This window comes from Dromaius novaehollandiae, chromosome 8 (genome assembly GCF_036370855.1).
Source record: "Dromaius novaehollandiae isolate bDroNov1 chromosome 8, bDroNov1.hap1, whole genome shotgun sequence".
NCBI lineage: Eukaryota > Metazoa > Chordata > Aves > Casuariiformes > Dromaiidae > Dromaius > Dromaius novaehollandiae.
This window is the reverse complement of record NC_088105.1, coordinates 22816776-22834762: the sequence shown is the minus strand read 5'-3', so window position 1 is coordinate 22834762 and position 17987 is coordinate 22816776. Positions and strand designations below refer to the sequence as shown.

Sequence of the window (17987 nt, the reverse complement as noted above, 5' to 3'; positions counted from 1 at the left end):
TGTGCAGGTAGGTCCCCAGCAGTTCTGTAAATGAGAGTCTGTTTTCCAGCTCCTAGAGATCCCCAGGCCTGACTTGTGCATGTTCAAGGTGTATTGTAACAGCAGGAAATGTAGCCTTTAGCATTAGCTTGCACCTTTGGTTCAGAAAGATCCTATATGTCCTTATTTCAGTATTTTTGAAAGTATAGCTTTGCAAATAGTGTCAAAGTACATTTATAAGTGTTCTAATATTAAATGTTATTTTAGCTATACGTATAGTGCCAAAGGAGTACAGAATGTGGACTCACTCTAAAAGTGATGATGATGAAGAACTGCTTGCAAATGTAGAGTTGTTAAGGAATCAGCTGAGGAGAACTGAAAGGGATCTACAAACTGTAGGGGAAGAACTTTCCAGGTATGACTGTGTTTGGGAATGAGAGCAGAAGACTCTTGTGTAGTTTAAATCCATCTTGTTCAGTGTTAAGGATTATTGCAAGTAGCTCATTTTGTGTTTTGCTTTTGAATACCTTATGGAAGAAAGGAAAAGTAATAAAGAAAAACGGAGTAATGACTTTTTACCTCCCTCCTAGCACTAGTGCAAGTGAACATTCTGACCACCTTGAAGAGGCTGCAGACCTCACTCTGGAGGATCTTGTTCAACCTAATTGCAACTATCAAGGCTCTTCTAATTGTAAGAAAAATGCTGGTAAAACATCTTGCCAGGAAAGAGATTTTCAAAGAAAATGCAAAGTAAATATTGCTCTTTATTACTTATTTTTACTGTATTTTGTTTGTTATATATTCTTTCATATGTTTATGAATACTTTTTGCTTTTATGTCTTTGAGTTGGTACGCTTTAACATTGAACTGTGCAGTACTGCTGCTATGTCACTGATTGTTTCTTAAACATAATGTAGTGGTTCTTTGGTGTATATATTGCTTATATGTGTGTGTATATACGTGTGTATAAATATATATATATATTTTTAATGTCTAGTCCTACTCAGTGTCCACAACTTCTGATAAAACTGCGGAACAAGAAAATAATCATCTTAAGGAGAAGCTGAATGCACTTCATGAACAGAATGCATCTTTAACTTCTCAGAACCACTACCTAAAAAATAAAGTTGAAACAATCAACTTTGAATTGATGCAGTCAAAAACAAGAGTATGTATCTTTAATGTATTTGTTTTCCAAATAAATATCACTAGTGACTGTGATTTTTAGTTCATAATGGCAGGCAGAACGTGCTATTTTTCTGTCTTGGCTTATTCTGTTTAAGTGTTCTTTTTATAGTTATAGTGTTGTTTGTCATTAATTTTAGGACAGAATAGTTTGGAATCTATTTCTCCATGAGCAAAACAACTGTATTAATTATAAATTCTGTCTATTCATATTCTGAAATGTTATTTTAAAGCTAGTAAGTTGTAGAATGAGAATAAGTCATAGAATGAGAACTTGTTGTGGTAGGTGCTATATTAAAGGGGGGAAAAAAAACCTGTTCCTGCCCCTCACATCATAAAATGTAGTTAGGTAATGAAGAGATGGAAGAACAAATTATGTGAGGAAAATAGTTCAATGCTGTAATTAGTATTGCACATTTGTGTGGCTAGGTATATATTTCTGAGCCATGTTAATGTGAGTAATAACAACACAGTAGTTATACCATGTCTGGGAAGTGAAAAATGCTGACGTTTTGAATTAGAATAGCATTGCTATTCAGAAAAAGTGAAGATAAATTGTAGACAATGAATCATTACTACTTAGCATATATTTTTTCTATACAACAATTATATTCTTGTATTTGGTGTAAATGTAATAATAAAATGTAGCTATGCTTAACACTTCTTGTTTGAGAAGTGTTTTCTTTGAGTGCAAATAAGTAGATAAACAAAATACTTGATTTTCTGGCATGGGAAGGACAAATAGAGGAACAGGAGCTTGTGGGGGGAGAAAGATCAGCATGTAAAGAAACCACTCTGCTAGAGAGTGTATCATACTGGAATGGTGCTAGGGAACTGTGAAGGTATTAAATGAGCAGAAAGTTGGAGGTCAGTTTGTGTATATGAACAAGCGTCTTCTACTGCAAAGTTAAGGGCACTGTGCCCTTTGACAAACAGATACTTCTTGTGCATCTTATCTGAAGGTATATATGGAAGTGTTAATGAAACCCCAAATATGTTTATATTTCAGATTTCTTATCTTGAATCAGCTTTAGGTGCACGTTCAGCCAGCATTCCTAAATTAGAAGAACAGATTGTAAATTTGGAAGCAGAAGTTTCAGCTCAAGATAAAATTCTGAGGTGGTAAATGTACTCTTTAATGAACATTTTATTTTGGACTGCTTGTCAAGCACAACTTTTCTTTTTTTTTTTTCTTCAAGATCACATAGCCATGGTTCCATAAGAGTCATGAGTTCTGGATTTTGAAATTTTCATTTCAAAGCCATGTTTGAGAGGGGATGTTTTTTGTTTTGTATTGATATCATATGTATGGAGAATGTACTTTAAGAAATGGAGGAAAATAGAAAAGGCTGGTAAAAAGGACAAGTTTATAATCTACACTAAACATGAGTGTGCTCTTATAACTGAGTCAAGTGTTTGTACACTATATGTTTGCTTACTATAAAAGTTACGTGGTCATGTATTTTCAAATGTGATTTTGCAGCAGATAACACAACAGATTCTTTCTTCTTAAGTATGTCCATCAAGATAAATGGCCAAATAAAGCAAATGTAAGCAAAATATCCACAGGTTGTCAGGAAAATACAGTTGGCTATCAGTTTCTTAATACCTGAAGCTATGTAATATTAAAATAATACCTCAACAAGCCTGTTTTTACAAAGCAAGTAAAATATTTATCTTTAAATATTGTTCGGTGGGTTATTAGTGTTGTTTGCCATCTGTATGTGCTGAGTGTTGTATGTGCTGTGCATGCGCATAGGTATGACTATACCTGTTCCCAGAAAAATAGTGATTTCTGTGTTCAGATCTTTCTTGTGACAGTCTGTCATCTCAGTCTGTGGCATCAGTGACACTTGAAGCCTGTTGACATTTGGATACCCCTCCAGACCAGAGACGTACTCTTGGGGAGTTCTCTGGTCAGTCTGGAAACTGGGGAGTTCCTTAGTTCTGAGATTTGCAGCATGATAGACTAGTTCTTCTGAAACATCATATGCAGAAGAGAAAAATAGTGTGTTTTTTTTTCTTTTCAGAAATGTTTCTGCCTTTTATTTATGCTTTCTGTTCGTTTGCTAGAGATGCAGAAGATAAACTAGAGCAAAGCCAGAAAATGGTAGTGGAAAGAGAACACATGTTACAAAGATATAAAGAGGACTATAAAAATCTGAAAATGGAGTTAATTGAACGAAGCAAGCAAGGAAAGAGGTATTATGTGATTTTAATAAACTGAATACAAAAGTTTGTACTAATGCATAAGTGTTTATTCCCACTGGCAGATGTTTACTTTGTGGAATCAAGTTATCCCTCTGATTTATAGATGTGTTATTTTTAAAAAATGGGAAAAATTTTCATCTTTTATAAAGGTGCCTTTAAAAATTGGCACTATTTTTTGATCTTGAAATTTGCTCATAGTTGCAGGCTCGTATTGTACACTAACATAGATTGGCTAGGCAGCTAAATTATATCACCTGTTTTTCTCCTCAGAATAGATGTAGTACAGTTGAGAGTTGAAATGTGTCCAGAATGTATTTTACCTGAATTATTTTTCACTTTGTCTTGCAAGCACTTACAGAAAAATAAGCATATGCTGTATTTCAAGCATATACTTGCAATCAACAGAACGATTCCCCAGTGTGGTATTACTAGGGGGAGAGGAGAAGCAATCAAAACACAACTTACATGAGAGAATGGTTTTGTTGTGCTTAACTTATCTACATGTGTTTTACGGTTGAAAAGGATGCCGTCACTTCCCCTCATCTTCACCATCCTTTCCTATTGCATCCTTTTCATTGAACCTAGTAGTTGTGTAGCTACTGAGAAGGATAGATCATTTCTTTGAACTGCTGGGAGATTACCAGCCACAGTCCTATCACCCCCAAAATGTAATTTTAAAGAAAGCAGAGGAATAAATTAATTGGGCAGGTAGGACTCTTTTCATTCAACTGCATTGCCTTGGGCAAAAGAATAACTGAATTCATGATTTAGGAAAGCATTTCTCATGTTTTTTGAGTATGAAGCCCTTGTTTGGCTTGTCTGTGTACACCCTGAATTAGCTGTAACCTTCCCATAGCTACACAAGAGGCAATAATGAGAGCCTGGCACTATTGCTGAAAAAATGTGTGTTGATTTGTGCTCACTGTTCAAGGCATGTGGTGCTAGAACTAGCTGTAGTTAGTTACTAGTTGCAGGTGTCAATGTTTGGGAACTGTTGAAAAACTGAGCTTCTGCCAGGTGTTGAAGGCAACATACAGTGTTCTGATTAGTGTAAACAGTTACAACTTGCTTTCAGTCAGTAATTACAGCCACTTCTTATTCACTCTGTGCTTCTGACTGGTGCTATATTGTTCATTATCTTGAAGCCCCTTTATCCCTTTCTTTCTGGATGCTTTTGCCATCTCCACATGGGTAGTGGTGCTCAGACGGAGAAACGCTGATCTAGGGGTAGGCTGTACTTAGGTGAGGCACTTGCCCTGTCCCCACAGCTCCCTCAGTGAGAGAGAAGAAATTCCTAGTGAGCAGCAGTAATTCTGTTGTGTTTGTGTTGGATATCCTGAACGGTTTGCATCCTTAAGCTGTCCCAAGGCTACTGGTCCAACTTCTTCCCAAGTGAGTAATGATGGAGGAAGGTAAGAGGGAGAAAGGTGGTCTGGATTTCTCCTTTGAATGGTTGCTCACTCTCATATCACCTCAGCATCTGTTTCCTTTACCATTATTGATGCCATCTCTTCAGTATCCTCAAATAACTCATCTTGTAATCCTGTCAGTCCCAGCATAATTCCAGTCACGCAGAGCTCCTTTCCGCATCAAAACCACTTCTAGTCCGCCTTAAGCCCTTTGAATTTCAAGGGGCACTCTTCTCTTCTTTTTTTTTATCATACATGCTATCTCAATCCCTAGAAGTGGCTTTTAGTGGTAGGGACAAAGGGGCTGCAGGATGACTGGAATCACGAACTTTTTGAGAAGCACCAGAAGTTTATCTTTACATTCTTATTATTTGGATATAGTTTATGTTAACATGCAAAAATGAAATTTGAAAAAAGAATATGCTGCATATGAAACAGCTTTTTTTATCTAAGAATTTTAAAGTTGGAAGGAGAAAGGAAGTTACCAAAGGCTGTTAATCTAGTTGTTGTGTTTTCTGGTTTTGGGTAACTGGAAGAGATGGTTATATAGTTACTGAAACTATGATTTTTAAAGTCGGTATACTTCTTTGCAGAGCAGAACAGCAGAGAAATGAAGCTCTGTTGAATGCTGAGGAGCTGACAAAAGTTTTCAAAAAGTATAAAGAGAAAATAACTGAAAAATTGGAAAAGGTATGTTTTTCTTTCCTTTTTTTTATGTACTTTGTTTCTTCCGGTGTGCTGGGCAGTAAACGGACTCATTAGTGGATCAGCGGTCTCTGTTGGCAAAGTCTTAAGGGAGATGAAGCAGGGTAAACAACTACTTTTTCTGATAACTTCAGCTATCCAGTGTTAAGCTGTCTTTGCACAGTCTAGCCAGTCTGCTGCTACCCTGAGGTAGCCTAACACTGCTGCCTTTTCTCTTTCTGTCTCTTGCTTGTCAGCCAGGAATTCTAAGTTTAAAAGTGTGTGAGCTCTTTTAAAGAACCCTTTTCACTCCACATAAGCTGTCCACTGTAACTTATACTAGAGAAAAGCTAAGATGAAAATGAAATAATCTCCCAAAGTTCCAGGGGTCAAAGCTGTTAATGTTACCTGCCTGGCAGGAGGAGAAATTATGCAGGCTTGAGAGAGTTACCTCTCAAGGAGAATTTTGATTTGATTAGACTTCTTTCTTTGTGGGAGGACATTGCCTAAATACATTATTTCTAAAAATACTAAACCAAAATAATACTACTTTTCCCCAAATGTCAGAAAAAAAGAAAAACTTTTTTTTGCTCTCCTGTTCCTCAAACTAGTGAGCTAATAGAATTATGTACTGCTTATAAGAAAAAAAGAAGCAGCATACTGTTTATAGTATTTTTTAAAAAGCCTGTTGGTCATGGAAGTTTAGATCATTAGTAATGAAAAGTTGCTTTTTAAGGTTCAAGCTGAAGAAGTAGTCTTGGAAAAATATTTAATTAATTGTGAAAAAGAAAAAGAGAAGTTGAATGAAAAGTGTATCAGCTACAGAAAGGATTTAGAAATCCTAGAAGAGCAACTAAGGTAAGGCAAAGATTTAAAAAAAAAAAACTTCTGTACAGTTATAGGGGAAGAAATTACATGTTACAACTGTCTCTGGGAAACTGGAGTAGTTTAAACCAAATCAGGACCAACATCAGTGAATATTTGAGATCAATTTCCCCTTCCCACCGCTTTTCTGGGAGTGTAGGTTCCCCTGCTTGCACACAGCTCCCGAGGGAGATGTGGGTGCTCTGGCTTTGTCTCTTCTGCTCCCTACAGTTTGCCAGTGCACATGCCAGTGAGAAACCACCCTACAAGTTTGCTTACACACACCCTGTGTGTCCCTACTTGTTGCACCACATACCACTAGCTGGAGTGCAGGCTGCTCTTGGTATCCGATGGGGAGGCTGCATTCAGGTCTGAACAGAGGTTATGATGCAGGCAGGGCAACTTCTGGCAGTGTCAAACCAAGTTTTGACTGTTGCTCTGTTCCGATTCCAAAGTCTTTCCCCACTGTCAAAAGTTGTCATGCTTTCTATATATTTATTTGCAAGTTGACTGCTCTTTTGTTTCAGAAGTTTATTTTGTAATTCCCTCACTACTGTTAAATCCAGCTGATGGTTGTCTTCCTCTAGCATTATCAGTTGTGGGCACACACCCTCTCAGACAGTTCTGGGTGTCCCATTCACACATGTCCACACTCACATTCTTGTCTTCACAGTTGTTGCTCTCTAGGCCATATTGCCAAAGGCGGGCAGTGCGAGCAACCCCACACTAACTTGAGCCTGTTTAACAGCTGTCTGCTGTTAACAGGGACCTCTCCTCTAGGCTGCCCTCTTTTCTCTGGTAATTTGCACCAGGTTTGGCCCTCATCAGGCCTTGCTGAGCCAATTCGACTTGCCAGGCAAACAGATGCATTAAAAGGTTAATAATTTCTGATGGGTTAAAAATATAATTGGCCTGCTGTACAATCAGATATGCGAGGAGAGGAGAAATAGGATCCCTCCCCCTCTTGTTGGTAACAGAATGCTAGATTAGCTCAGTCTTAATGCATTATCTTCATCTATTATTATTGTAAGTTATACAGTTATTTTATCCCCTTCTTGAATTGCCTTTTCTTCAGCACAGTTAAAGACACCTTGATGTATCTCCTACCAGTGGCACTCCTGATAGTGCTTAAAACTATAGTAACTTGCTAAGAGTGAGAAGGAGTTCATTCTCTGCCTCTGTTTGCCCATAGCAGTTTGAATCCTGGTCCTTAGGAAAAGTGAAAACTTAGTAAAGCCATAAAAAGTCCTCTGGCCTTTGTATGGAGCTAATCCTAGATTTTGAGAGGGAGGAAACTAGTGAAGAAGCAGTATATTTATGGGGCATTCTTCTCCTCGTACTTTTAATAATGAGAATCCTAGTCTACTTCTCTATGCTTACCTATGCCTTTTGAATATTTACTCTTTTAGGCAATCAAGGGAAGAGAATCATAGCACAAAAGAAGGAATTAAGAATCTAGAGGCAAAAAATGCTGAAACAGTATCACTGCTGACTCAATCTAACCAGAAGATCCTCAAGCTTGAGAGAGAACTTAGTGACAAAGAAATAGTACTTAAAGAGAAAAATGCTTTAATAAGTGAAAATGCAGAGCTGAAAGCACTTACGGCACAGCAACATGACCACCTGAAATTATATTGTCAAGAAATTGAGGATTCAAGGAAAGAGCTCAGCACACTAGAAACGATTTTTTCCCAGTTGTCTCTAAATACATCTGAAGAGGTAGAGTAGTAGCTTATACATCATTATAAATTGTATTGTGCATCTTGAATGATTCTAAATTGGTGTGGCATGGAAATTCTGTAAAGTTCCGGAGGGATAATCTGAGTACATTTTCTTTTGTTTTCAAGATGCTTGGGTGAAGTGTTTTGTTAAGTTTAAATATTTTACTTTGTTGTCTGATTCAAGAATGAGGAATAGGTGCTTTGGAGTTGATTAATGACCATGCATTTAAAATGGCACTTTCTGTTCCTCTGTATCGATTCTTCAGATTAAGGTATATTCTCCAAAACATGATATCCTGCTATATGATACTGAGGCTCTTCTCAGCTGAACAGTATGACAGTGTCACACAGCCACAATTGATGTGTCAACTTCAACAGCAGTAATAGAATTAGAACTGGAGAGATGTTTGTAGGAAACTTTTTTGCTTGGAAAGAGAAGGCACACTTTCTCTGAGTGCAAATTAACTTTTGTTTTAACATAATGAAGCCTGGCTTATCAGCCTACTGATTGTGGTTGGGGAAGCCAGGTAAAGAAACACAGAGTTGTGACTGGAGTTACTGGAGGAACTCCTTGGGAAGTCAAAGTAGACAGTAAGGCTAGGGAGAAACATTCAAGGTCAGGAGCACTAGAGCACATCTGATCTCTTTATTATTTTTAAAGTATAAATGTGAGTAGTAGTATTGAAAACAAAATCAAAAGTATTCTTATGATTTTAGAATTGTCAAAATGGCTTCTGCTACAGAGAGTAAAGTAATTTTATATGAAACATGATGTTTTGGTCTGTTATAACTGTAGAGTTTTATTTGGAGGGTCCTTAAAGACTCACTTTGTGGCTCTTTTTGGAAAGTAAATTATATTTACTATTTCTGGAAAAATAGGAATTATTTCAGTAATTTAATGGAGTATTCAGAAGCTCTCTCACTTGAGGTGGGAGGAAATGATATTAAATGCAGTCACTGAAATCTGAAAAGAGGTATGATGTGAGAATTCAAGAAGTGGAATTTCTTGTAATATCTCTAATCTTTCATGACAAAAACATTCACACTTCAGTGCCTGTACGTAGATATCTAAAGGAGAGGCCGCAGTCTCAGGGGGACTTGATGCCTATAATTCCCACTCACTCATTTAGGAGAAGAATTTTAAAGGTCAGGTTACCCAAACTTTTAACATCCTGGCATGTTTGTGTTAAAAATGATATGCTAGTAGAATACATGAATTATGCTGTGAAGCAATAAAAAGTCGATTTTGCATTGATTTTGGTTTTCCCTTAACTTTTAGTTTAAATGGCACCACTTGAAACATCAGCTGCCCAGTTCCTCCACAAAAGAAGCTCTCTCAGACTCTTGTTGTGAATCAAATAAATCTTTGATTGCAGACCTGAGGTATAACTTTCTGGTTACTGAATTATGGCAAGAATAGGCAGATAATTAGGAGGTATTAGAACTAGCACATAGAGAGAATGTTAAATATTTACCTTCTTTTTTTGTGATAGACTGAAACTGGCAGTGAAAGAAGCAGAAATTCAAAAGCTTCACACAAACTTAACTGTATGTAAGACAGCTGAGCATCTTTCTAATGATAATGAAGGACAGGAAAGTAGCAGATTATGTGTCAAAGAAACAGAGCCTGTCAAATTGACTGGAAATCAAGCAGGTAAACTTACTGAACTAGCTGTATGATTCCTTCTGATTAAACCACGGAATAGGAGTTCAAATTTTTGTGGGGTTTAAATCACTTTTCTAGTAATTTCTTCTGGAAATTGTGATGTTCTCCAGGCACTTTTTTTTTTTTTTTTCCCCACGAGTTAAGAGTTACTTGTTCAGCTTGTTACTTATTCTAGCTACAAACTGTTGAAATGGAAATATGTCTTTTTTCTTTATGTTGTTTATGCCAAGGTCTCCGTATTTTCTTTCTTTTGTTTGTATCCAGCTGTCACTGAATTTCTTTTCCTTCTGCAATTGCTGTTAGTACTGTACAACAAAATGACTTCAGGGCACTGCCTTCATTTTTTTTGATGTATTTGTTTTTTTTTTTTCTTGAGTCACAGTATGTAGTTACATTAAAGGGAAAAATTAAAAAGTTAGTCTTGTGGCTGAATACTGTATTTATTAGTTCCACATGCTGCAGTTGAATTTTATTTCTCTTTTTGATGGGATGTATGATTGTTAACTTGCTTGCTGGTTTGTATGCCCTTCTGTAAATGAATCTTAGATTTATATTTTTCTTACTTTGAGAGAGGAGAAAATGTCAACAGTTGGAACTTATCAGCAAACAATTTGAAAAGGAGAGGCAACGATTCAAGAAAGAGGTAGAAGAGTTATGCACTGAACTGACAAAAGTGAATCATGAGAACTCTTCTTTGAAGACCAGCATGGCTCAGAGAGCCAGTCAGTTTCAAATCATACAAGAAGAACTGTTGGAGAAGGCTTCAAAAACCAGTAACTTAGAGCGAGAAGTAAGTTGTTAGTGGCACTGGAAAAATGTGTCACTTTTTGTTCAGTAATCAAAGATGGCTAAGACAATTTTTATGGAAAACTAATTGCCCTATTAGTTTTTAAGTCCAGCTTATTTAAGAAAAATTGGAAATAACAAGCTTTTGAGCAAGCAGGAAAATTTAAATGTAGCAGTCTTAATTTTTCTATTGTCAGAAATCTCTAGTTTTAAAGCTGAAGTAGTTAGTGGGCTTTATCACTGCTATTTAGATTGTTATGTGGGAAGTACGCATGGTCTTGTGGCTTTAATATGCTTGAATTAAAATATACTTATCTTAAGGAATAGATTTTGAAAGAACAGTTCTAAATATTTTTCCTCATTAAATATTAATACAGTTGCCAGAGATCAGCATTGTTCCTGGAGAACTGCAGAAGAAATTAAGCTTTAACTAGCTGTTCTCGGGTTAAATAAGTTGAAATGCAATATTTACCTTCTGGTGCTAATGTGTTTTTAGAATTTCAGCATACTTTGACTTGCAATATTTCCTCATAGTAGCAATGAAATGTTATAAATCCTTAATAGCTAATTCACTTTTATGCCATTGATAGTTGTTATGGGTTGCGTGTTTGAGGTAAATTGTCCTGAGTTCTTCCATTTATTAATCATTATTACTTACAGGGTACAAAAATAAACAAAGCATTAAAATACTAAGAAATTATAGTAGCTAAAACAGAATTGATTATAAGAAGACATATACAAATAAAAATATTTGAATAAACCTGAAACAATTGTCTTCACACTGTTTTATGTCATATTTGTTTTCAGATAGCAAAGAAATCATCTCAACTTTCTGCACTTGAGAAACAGTTGGAAGAAAAGACTGTTGCTTATTCTTCAGCTGCAGCAAGAAATACTGAGTTGGAAAAGGAACTCATGGTAAAAAATTATCAGTGAGAAACTACATCTGTGTAAAATTTAATACATGGAGATTAAAGTTTAAGTTAAAATGGTGTTATTACACATACTCAAAATGGATAGACTTTCAGATCTGCTAGACAGTCCATTCAGCTTTTAGGCACTACAGTTTTAAAAGCCTGAATAATCTCACTTCAAATAAAACATCTTTTTTAACCTTTGAACACAAATGCTAAGTTGTTAATGGATATATTACTTTTTTTCCCCCTTTCGATTACGTGTAAAATGAAAACTTGGTCATATCAAAATCAAATTATGTTACTTTTCCATTAGAGCAAAGTTACTCCTAAAGTAACATATACATGATTGATTTGGGATATAGGACAAATAGAAAAGAGCATGGGAGAAGTTATAATGTATTGTGCTGGCACTGTTTTCTTTTTCTGAAGTTCTCAAGTAGTCTTCTGTATGAAATTATTAGGGTACGGGACAGCAGGGATGGATTCCAAATGTTAAATGTGACATTGGGCAAATCACTTCACTACTTTTTTTTTTTTCCTATTGGTGGTTTTAAGTGGCATATTTTTAAGAAATAGATATTGACCCTTGGATAAAAAATGTCTTAAGTGGAAAGCAGTGAGGAAGGTAGTCTAACATTTGGGTAACTCTAAATTCAGGTCCTGGTATTGTTATATAAAGTCTTGGCGGGGGGGGGTGTCAGGGTCTAAGACTGCTAGAAAAGGAAACAATGTCTGTGGCCCCTTTCAAATGGGAACTTGAATTTTAAAAATTCAATACATCTACGTGAACAAAGAAATTCTTTTTGTCTTTCTGTCAGTCAGAAGTTCCTTCCTCCAGTTGCTGTAATCTGTGCCAGTAGTTCACCGTGGCAGACATCCTACTTGTGTGTAGTGGCTGCATTTAGGGGCATTCTATACGTACATTGCAGGCTTGCTATTCTTTGAGATAAAACACGCTGTGTATAACTTTAGTATTCTCTGTGTTGTTCCTTTATGAAGTCTAGGAACTTGATTACAAAGTAATCCAGTATTTGGTATCAGAGTTAAATACTTTTATCAAGGTTTTTCTGTTGCCATTTCCCAGGAAAAGAACAGCCATATTCATAAGTTGGAAAGAACCATCAGTGAAGAACATGAGCAAATAGCTTCAGCTTTTGAAAAAGCAAAGTTAATTCACCTTGAGCAGCACAAAGAGATGGAGAAGCAGATTGAACTAGTAAGACCTTTTATGCTAGTATGAGTGATATACTTGGTAACTTTTCTCCTATGTTGAATGATTTCTTTGTTTGTTCAGCAATTTTGAGGCAGACACCCAATTAATACTCTGTGCATTTACTGTTTTCAGTTATTTGCTGTCTGACACTCAACAATGTCACAATACTTCTCTGAGACATGAATATCCTCTTTCCTGTTCAAAACAGAAGTTAGATATCCTCCACAGCAGCATCTTCCCTTAATCCCCTGAAATCCTTGGAAGTCATTCCCTGTAAGTCCCATCATCCACCCACTAAGGGAAAACTGAAGAGAAATACAGGCCTAGGAAGAGTACCGTTGCTCTTGGATCCAAAGAAAAACATCTGGAACAGAGAATGATAGCTTCTATCACTATTCATTTGTTTTCTGAACCTTTGCCAAGATGAGTCTTAGGAACATCTGTGTTCAGCAAGAACCCTTAGTAGGATTTTTCAGTCTTTATGTACGAATTCAGTTGTTTCATGTGATTAAAAGTTAAAGTAGCTTGTCACATTTTACTAAAGAAGAGGTATATGTCTGTCTTTTCTGGCTGATGACAATGTAAGCAGTAATTACAGTCTGCCTGCCCTGACTCTTTTGCTTCTCCTGCTACTTTTAAATATTAAGGATTTGGAGTTTCTTGATATTTATAATATTGTGCTATACTGCTGATAGCATGAACCTGTTCACTTTTCATTTTCAAGGTGGTGGGTGAATAGAATTGAATGACATAATTAGATGTATAGTTCTCTGGAAAAGCTTATTAAAATAATAAATGAATAATTCTTTATGGACAGCTTCAGACACAGCTGGATAAGAAACACCAACAATTCATTGAACAAGAAAAAACAATGTCTATTTTACAACAAGATGTTATATGTAAACAACATCACATTGAATCATTGGATGAGCTGTTGATAGAAAGCAGAGAGGTAAGGCTGGCTCTTGATTTCCTCAAAATGCAAATCAAATAAGTGACATTTAGGGATGAAAGCATATCCAAGGACATGTGAAAAATGGGAGAAGATGAAAGATACTTATGTCTTTTGCTGCTGCTTGATTCTTTTTGAGTCGGTGATGGAATCTAGATCAGTCCCAAAACTACGCTAAGCTGTACAAACTTTAATGACTCTCCACTGTTTGCTGTCTCAGCTTTCTGGTTATGCGTCTGGTTTGTACCTTGGGCTTCTTGCTGCAATCAAGGGAAAGAGGTCTAAATAAAGAGCTATGGCATCTACTCTGCACCAGGTGGAGAACTAAGACGACTGTACTATGGCAATCTACACTCCTTTTAGAATTCCTATTCACAGCTCAATATAAAGGGACACTTATTAGCAGCCAAAAGCACTTAGAAGTATGATGCACACAAGTACAATGTAAAAGTAATTGTGTTTTAAATACATTGATTTTTTTTCCTGATTCCTAATACGAGTTTTTAGCACATTAACTTTTATTACTGCAACTATGTTAATGTTTTGTTCCCTTGAAAAAATATGTGTACAAACAGGAAATGGAAAAACAAAATGTCAAGAAAGATGAAGGACTGAAGATACTGCAAAGTCAATTAACTGAAGAAACGATCAAAGTTAGTAAGTTCTTGTAATTTTCAATTAATAGTCTTTAAATTGCAATAATGATTTAGTTCATTCCTTTTATCCTTTATGAACAAGCTATATTAAAGGCTACTTTATAGAAATTTGTCTCATGTAAATATTTTGGAAATCATTGACCCAAAGCCTTCCAACTATCCTTTTCTTTCTTTTCTTTTTTTTAAAGAAACATAGTAGGTAGTATGGTATGATTTAGTAAATTGGTAGCATTGAAAGCATGCATTAGCCCATTCACAAAAGCTTATCAGCACAATTGATGTTGAAATGAGTTGATGAGAAATGTCCTCTTAGTGCTGAAACCAAACAGTGGGAAAAGTTTAATCACTGTGGCTTTAGATCTCTGGCGATTTGTTCTTAATAATTTTTATATCCGTCCAAGATTACAAAGTATTTGTTTGAGATTACTCAAATCCAAATTAACAATAAAAAAGCAGATAGTTTAGTATTGACATTACTACCATAACAAACTATGTTTAATGTTTTATATTAAAGCTGTTGCTTTCCTTTCTGGTGAAACTCAGGCACTGTCTCTCACAGCAGAAAACAAAAATATATGCTCTTTAGTAGCCTTTCGAGAGGTGATGTATTAAGATCTGAATCTCATTCTTGAAAAAGACTTGTCACAATTCACACATGATGACCATTCCAAACTTACAAACAAAATTCTATATGTAAAACTTAATCTGTAATAAAGCATGGTGTGTAAATGACTTGGTATTGTGCGTATGTTTGTTTTAAAATTCTAGCTATTGACACATACTGGAATATTTTGTCAGTATGGTAGTCTTACATGATTTAAACACAGTCTAAAATATTGAAATTTAATTTCATAAATAATTTTCATTTCTAAATGTTATTTCAATTCTTTGAAGTTTTTCATAATATTCCGTGTCTGTTTTAATGCTACTTAGATTAAAATGTAGCTTTTCAGACACTTTATGCACAGGTGGTTTTTAACATTTTTTTAGACGTCGAACTCGTTAATCAGAAATTTGCTAATTTCAGGTGGTCTGTTACATGTAACTAGGTGAGACAACTTCAGTCAGCGCTGGACATATGTAAGGAAGAACTTGCACTGTATTTGAGTCAGTCAGAAGAAAATAAGGAGATATTTGAAAATCAGCTTAAAAAGAAATTTGAAGAGGTAACAGCTTGTTTCTATATTACAGGGAAAGCTGCTATTATGAATGATGTAATCTAAAAGTTTGTCTTTGAAGGAAGAGACAAAACATTTGCCGCAGGAGTTGTGAAAAGGAAGGAAGCTGAGAAAAGACTGTTTCGTGAAGCTAAAAGAGTGAAAAGCATGACTAGAGAATGTTGAATAAGCTTAAGGTGAAGGAATGCCAGGAGAAAAAAAAAGTTCTGAAAGAAGTAAAATAACCAGGATTAAGTGAAGGAAAGCACTGTCTTGAAAAAAATTGAGATGTTTGAGATGGAGATAGCTATTGCTGTATAAACTTATGTGCATATGATTGATTTGTTTGTGTTGTGAGTGTCCTACTGGGGAAGAAATCCTGGGCACAAGAAAACTTTTCGAATTCCAACCATTGAATTTTATCACACTTTCCATTACTATATGAAAGCAAGAAAGACTGAAGTTAAATATTAGTGTGTTGGTGGGTTGTGTGGGTGGTTTTTTTTTTTTTTTTTTTTTTTTAGTAGTGTAGATGACTAACCATATGAACTAATTATAAAGGGAAACAGGAGACCATTCATGTGTAAGTCAGTTCTGCATTACCTGCTGAGTATCTGACGCACGTTAATCAAACTTATACAGGATTAACTGGGTAGAAATCTATGGTCTGTGCATAAACCTGTGATATCCACTGTTTCTTTCTAAGCTCTAAATTGCATTGTTCTTCATCATGCCACATATGGAAAGACTGGATGCTCTGTGAAACTCCAGGGTAGCAACTGAGGTTTCGCAATCAGGACTAGTATTTTCATAAGTAGCTAACAGAGTTGCTACTTCTATCTTGGAGTGAGCAGTTAGTCATTTCCACCCCCCAACCTGATTTTTCAGAAAATGCTTAGCATCCATCCTTGATAAAACAGACCACTCAACATGTGATAAAAGTTAGGCACTCAGAATCCCTGGTGCTTTTATCAATGACGGAGACAGGAAGAAAGAAAGGGGAGGACTAAGGGCAACATCTTGAGGGGGAAAAAGGGACTCTGAGAAATAAAGTAGGAAGAGTAGCAGAAAGAAAGGTCGTTCACCTCAGAGTTTTTTACAGAAATGATAACTTACAAATGAAAAATCTTGATTACATTTCTTTTTAAGATATGATCAGTTTACGTCTAATTAGAAAGCAAGAATTGAAAAGACTGGGGCTGATAAGTGGCTTCTTTCCATACTTAAAAAAACATAGCTGAATGATGAATTAGCACAAAAAGAAGTGTTTTGTTATAATGAAAAGTGAATGTATTTTCAGGTTTGTTGGTTACAAAAAGAAATTAAACTAAAAAGTCAAAATCTTCAGGACACCAGTGAACAAAATATTCTCCTACAACAAACTTTGCATCACCAGCAGCAAATGTTACAGCAAGAAACCATTAGAAATGGGGAGCTGGAAGATAATCAAATTAAACTTGAAAAACAGGTACAGTACAGTGAGACTAGTATATGTAAGGACAGATATTTAAATGTTTTTATGTGTTTGTAACATTTTAAAATATCATTTGATGACTTACTGAGTTGACGGTTGTTATTTCAGATCTGTCTAAGTATTTTAGTTGTAATTTTTTTGTTACCAGGTTCTGTGCTATCTAACTAGCATTAGAGCGGCTGAATACTTGGAAAATCAAACCCTAGACTTGAATTAGAGAGAGAGGTATTGAAATTGAGAAAGTTGAGCCTAGCTGTATGTACTAGAAACTATATGTCTTTCAAATGTGACTGCGTATTTCTAGTGTTAAATTAGGTGCAATTTTAGGCTCTCAGGAAACTGTTTGTCTTAAAATTTTCGGTGTCAAGTTGCAAGAGAAAGTGGTATATTTCTTTGAAATGTAATTTAAAAGTGCCAATGCTTTTTGAATACAATTTTAAATAGGTATCTAACTTGGAACAAGAGCTTCAGAAACAGAAAGCATATGCAGAAGATGAGTTGAGAAAGGCAGAGGAGAAACTTCGCCTAGCTTCTCAGGAAGCAGATTTAAAAAGGCAAAAGGTGGCTGAACTTACTAGCACAATCAGGTAGGTTTATAACTGAGTGGTATATTCTACAGATGTGCATATTGATTAGAAAGATTGCTCTTTAGTAAAATGTTGCTGAAATGGTATCAGCTATATAGTCATACAGTCTCTATATGAGCACAGCCTGGAAGTCAGAAGGAAGGTTTCTAACCAGTAGAGACATGAGGTTCTGGAAGAGTCTTCCAATGGAGTGAATGCATGTCCAGACAACTTAGTTAGTCTTAAGATAGCACTTGATATATTTATCAATTGAATTGTATTATGAAGTTGCTTGTAATATTAGCTGCTAAATTCTAGGAGAACTTGGTAGTCTCAAAGAATACACTTTTGATTGCAAGAAAGCTTACCTAACATGACTTTTTTTATTCCTGTCATTGTTTCAGTTATTTGTCTAACTGATGGGAGTAGTAACAATGACACTTACGTAGTATTGACTTTAGCTAAACAACTTTCTTTTAACGTCTTTAATTGAAGTTAACAGGATTCCCAGTAAATCTGTTGCAGCTCTGTGAACAGAATCCCAGTG

The 17987-nt window shown here is 35.7% G+C and overlaps 1 protein-coding gene across 5 annotated transcripts in view; it reads left to right on the top strand.

Annotated features, from left to right (window-relative positions):
• Window positions 1–17987, top strand: part of CCDC18 (coiled-coil domain containing 18) — a 30316-nt gene that overhangs the window by 767 nt on the left and 11562 nt on the right. For 3 of the 5 annotated variants that reach the window (XR_010390196.1, XM_064515895.1, XM_064515894.1), the window contains exons 2-19: window positions 247–394; window positions 570–729; window positions 977–1147; window positions 2174–2283; window positions 3238–3366; window positions 5378–5474; window positions 6205–6326; window positions 7742–8051; window positions 9333–9436; window positions 9547–9707; window positions 10289–10509; window positions 11313–11423; window positions 12507–12638; window positions 13453–13587; window positions 14163–14240; window positions 15293–15409; window positions 16701–16868; window positions 17319–17461. Coding sequence is in view for 4 of the 5 variants with exons in the window: in XM_064515894.1 (XP_064371964.1) it covers window positions 247–394; window positions 570–729; window positions 977–1147; window positions 2174–2283; window positions 3238–3366; window positions 5378–5474; window positions 6205–6326; window positions 7742–8051; window positions 9333–9436; window positions 9547–9707; window positions 10289–10509; window positions 11313–11423; window positions 12507–12638; window positions 13453–13587; window positions 14163–14240; window positions 15293–15409; window positions 16701–16868; window positions 17319–17461 (2617 nt within the window). In the remaining variant the exon portion in view is untranslated. Of the gene's footprint in view, window positions 1–246; window positions 395–569; window positions 730–976; window positions 1148–2173; window positions 2284–3194; window positions 3367–5377; window positions 5475–6204; window positions 6327–7741; window positions 8052–9332; window positions 9437–9546; window positions 9708–10288; window positions 10510–11312; window positions 11424–12506; window positions 12639–13452; window positions 13588–14162; window positions 14241–15292; window positions 15410–16700; window positions 16869–17318; window positions 17462–17987 lie in introns of those variants that run through there. The other 2 variants (XM_064515896.1, XM_064515897.1) reach the window with 2 other exon arrangements.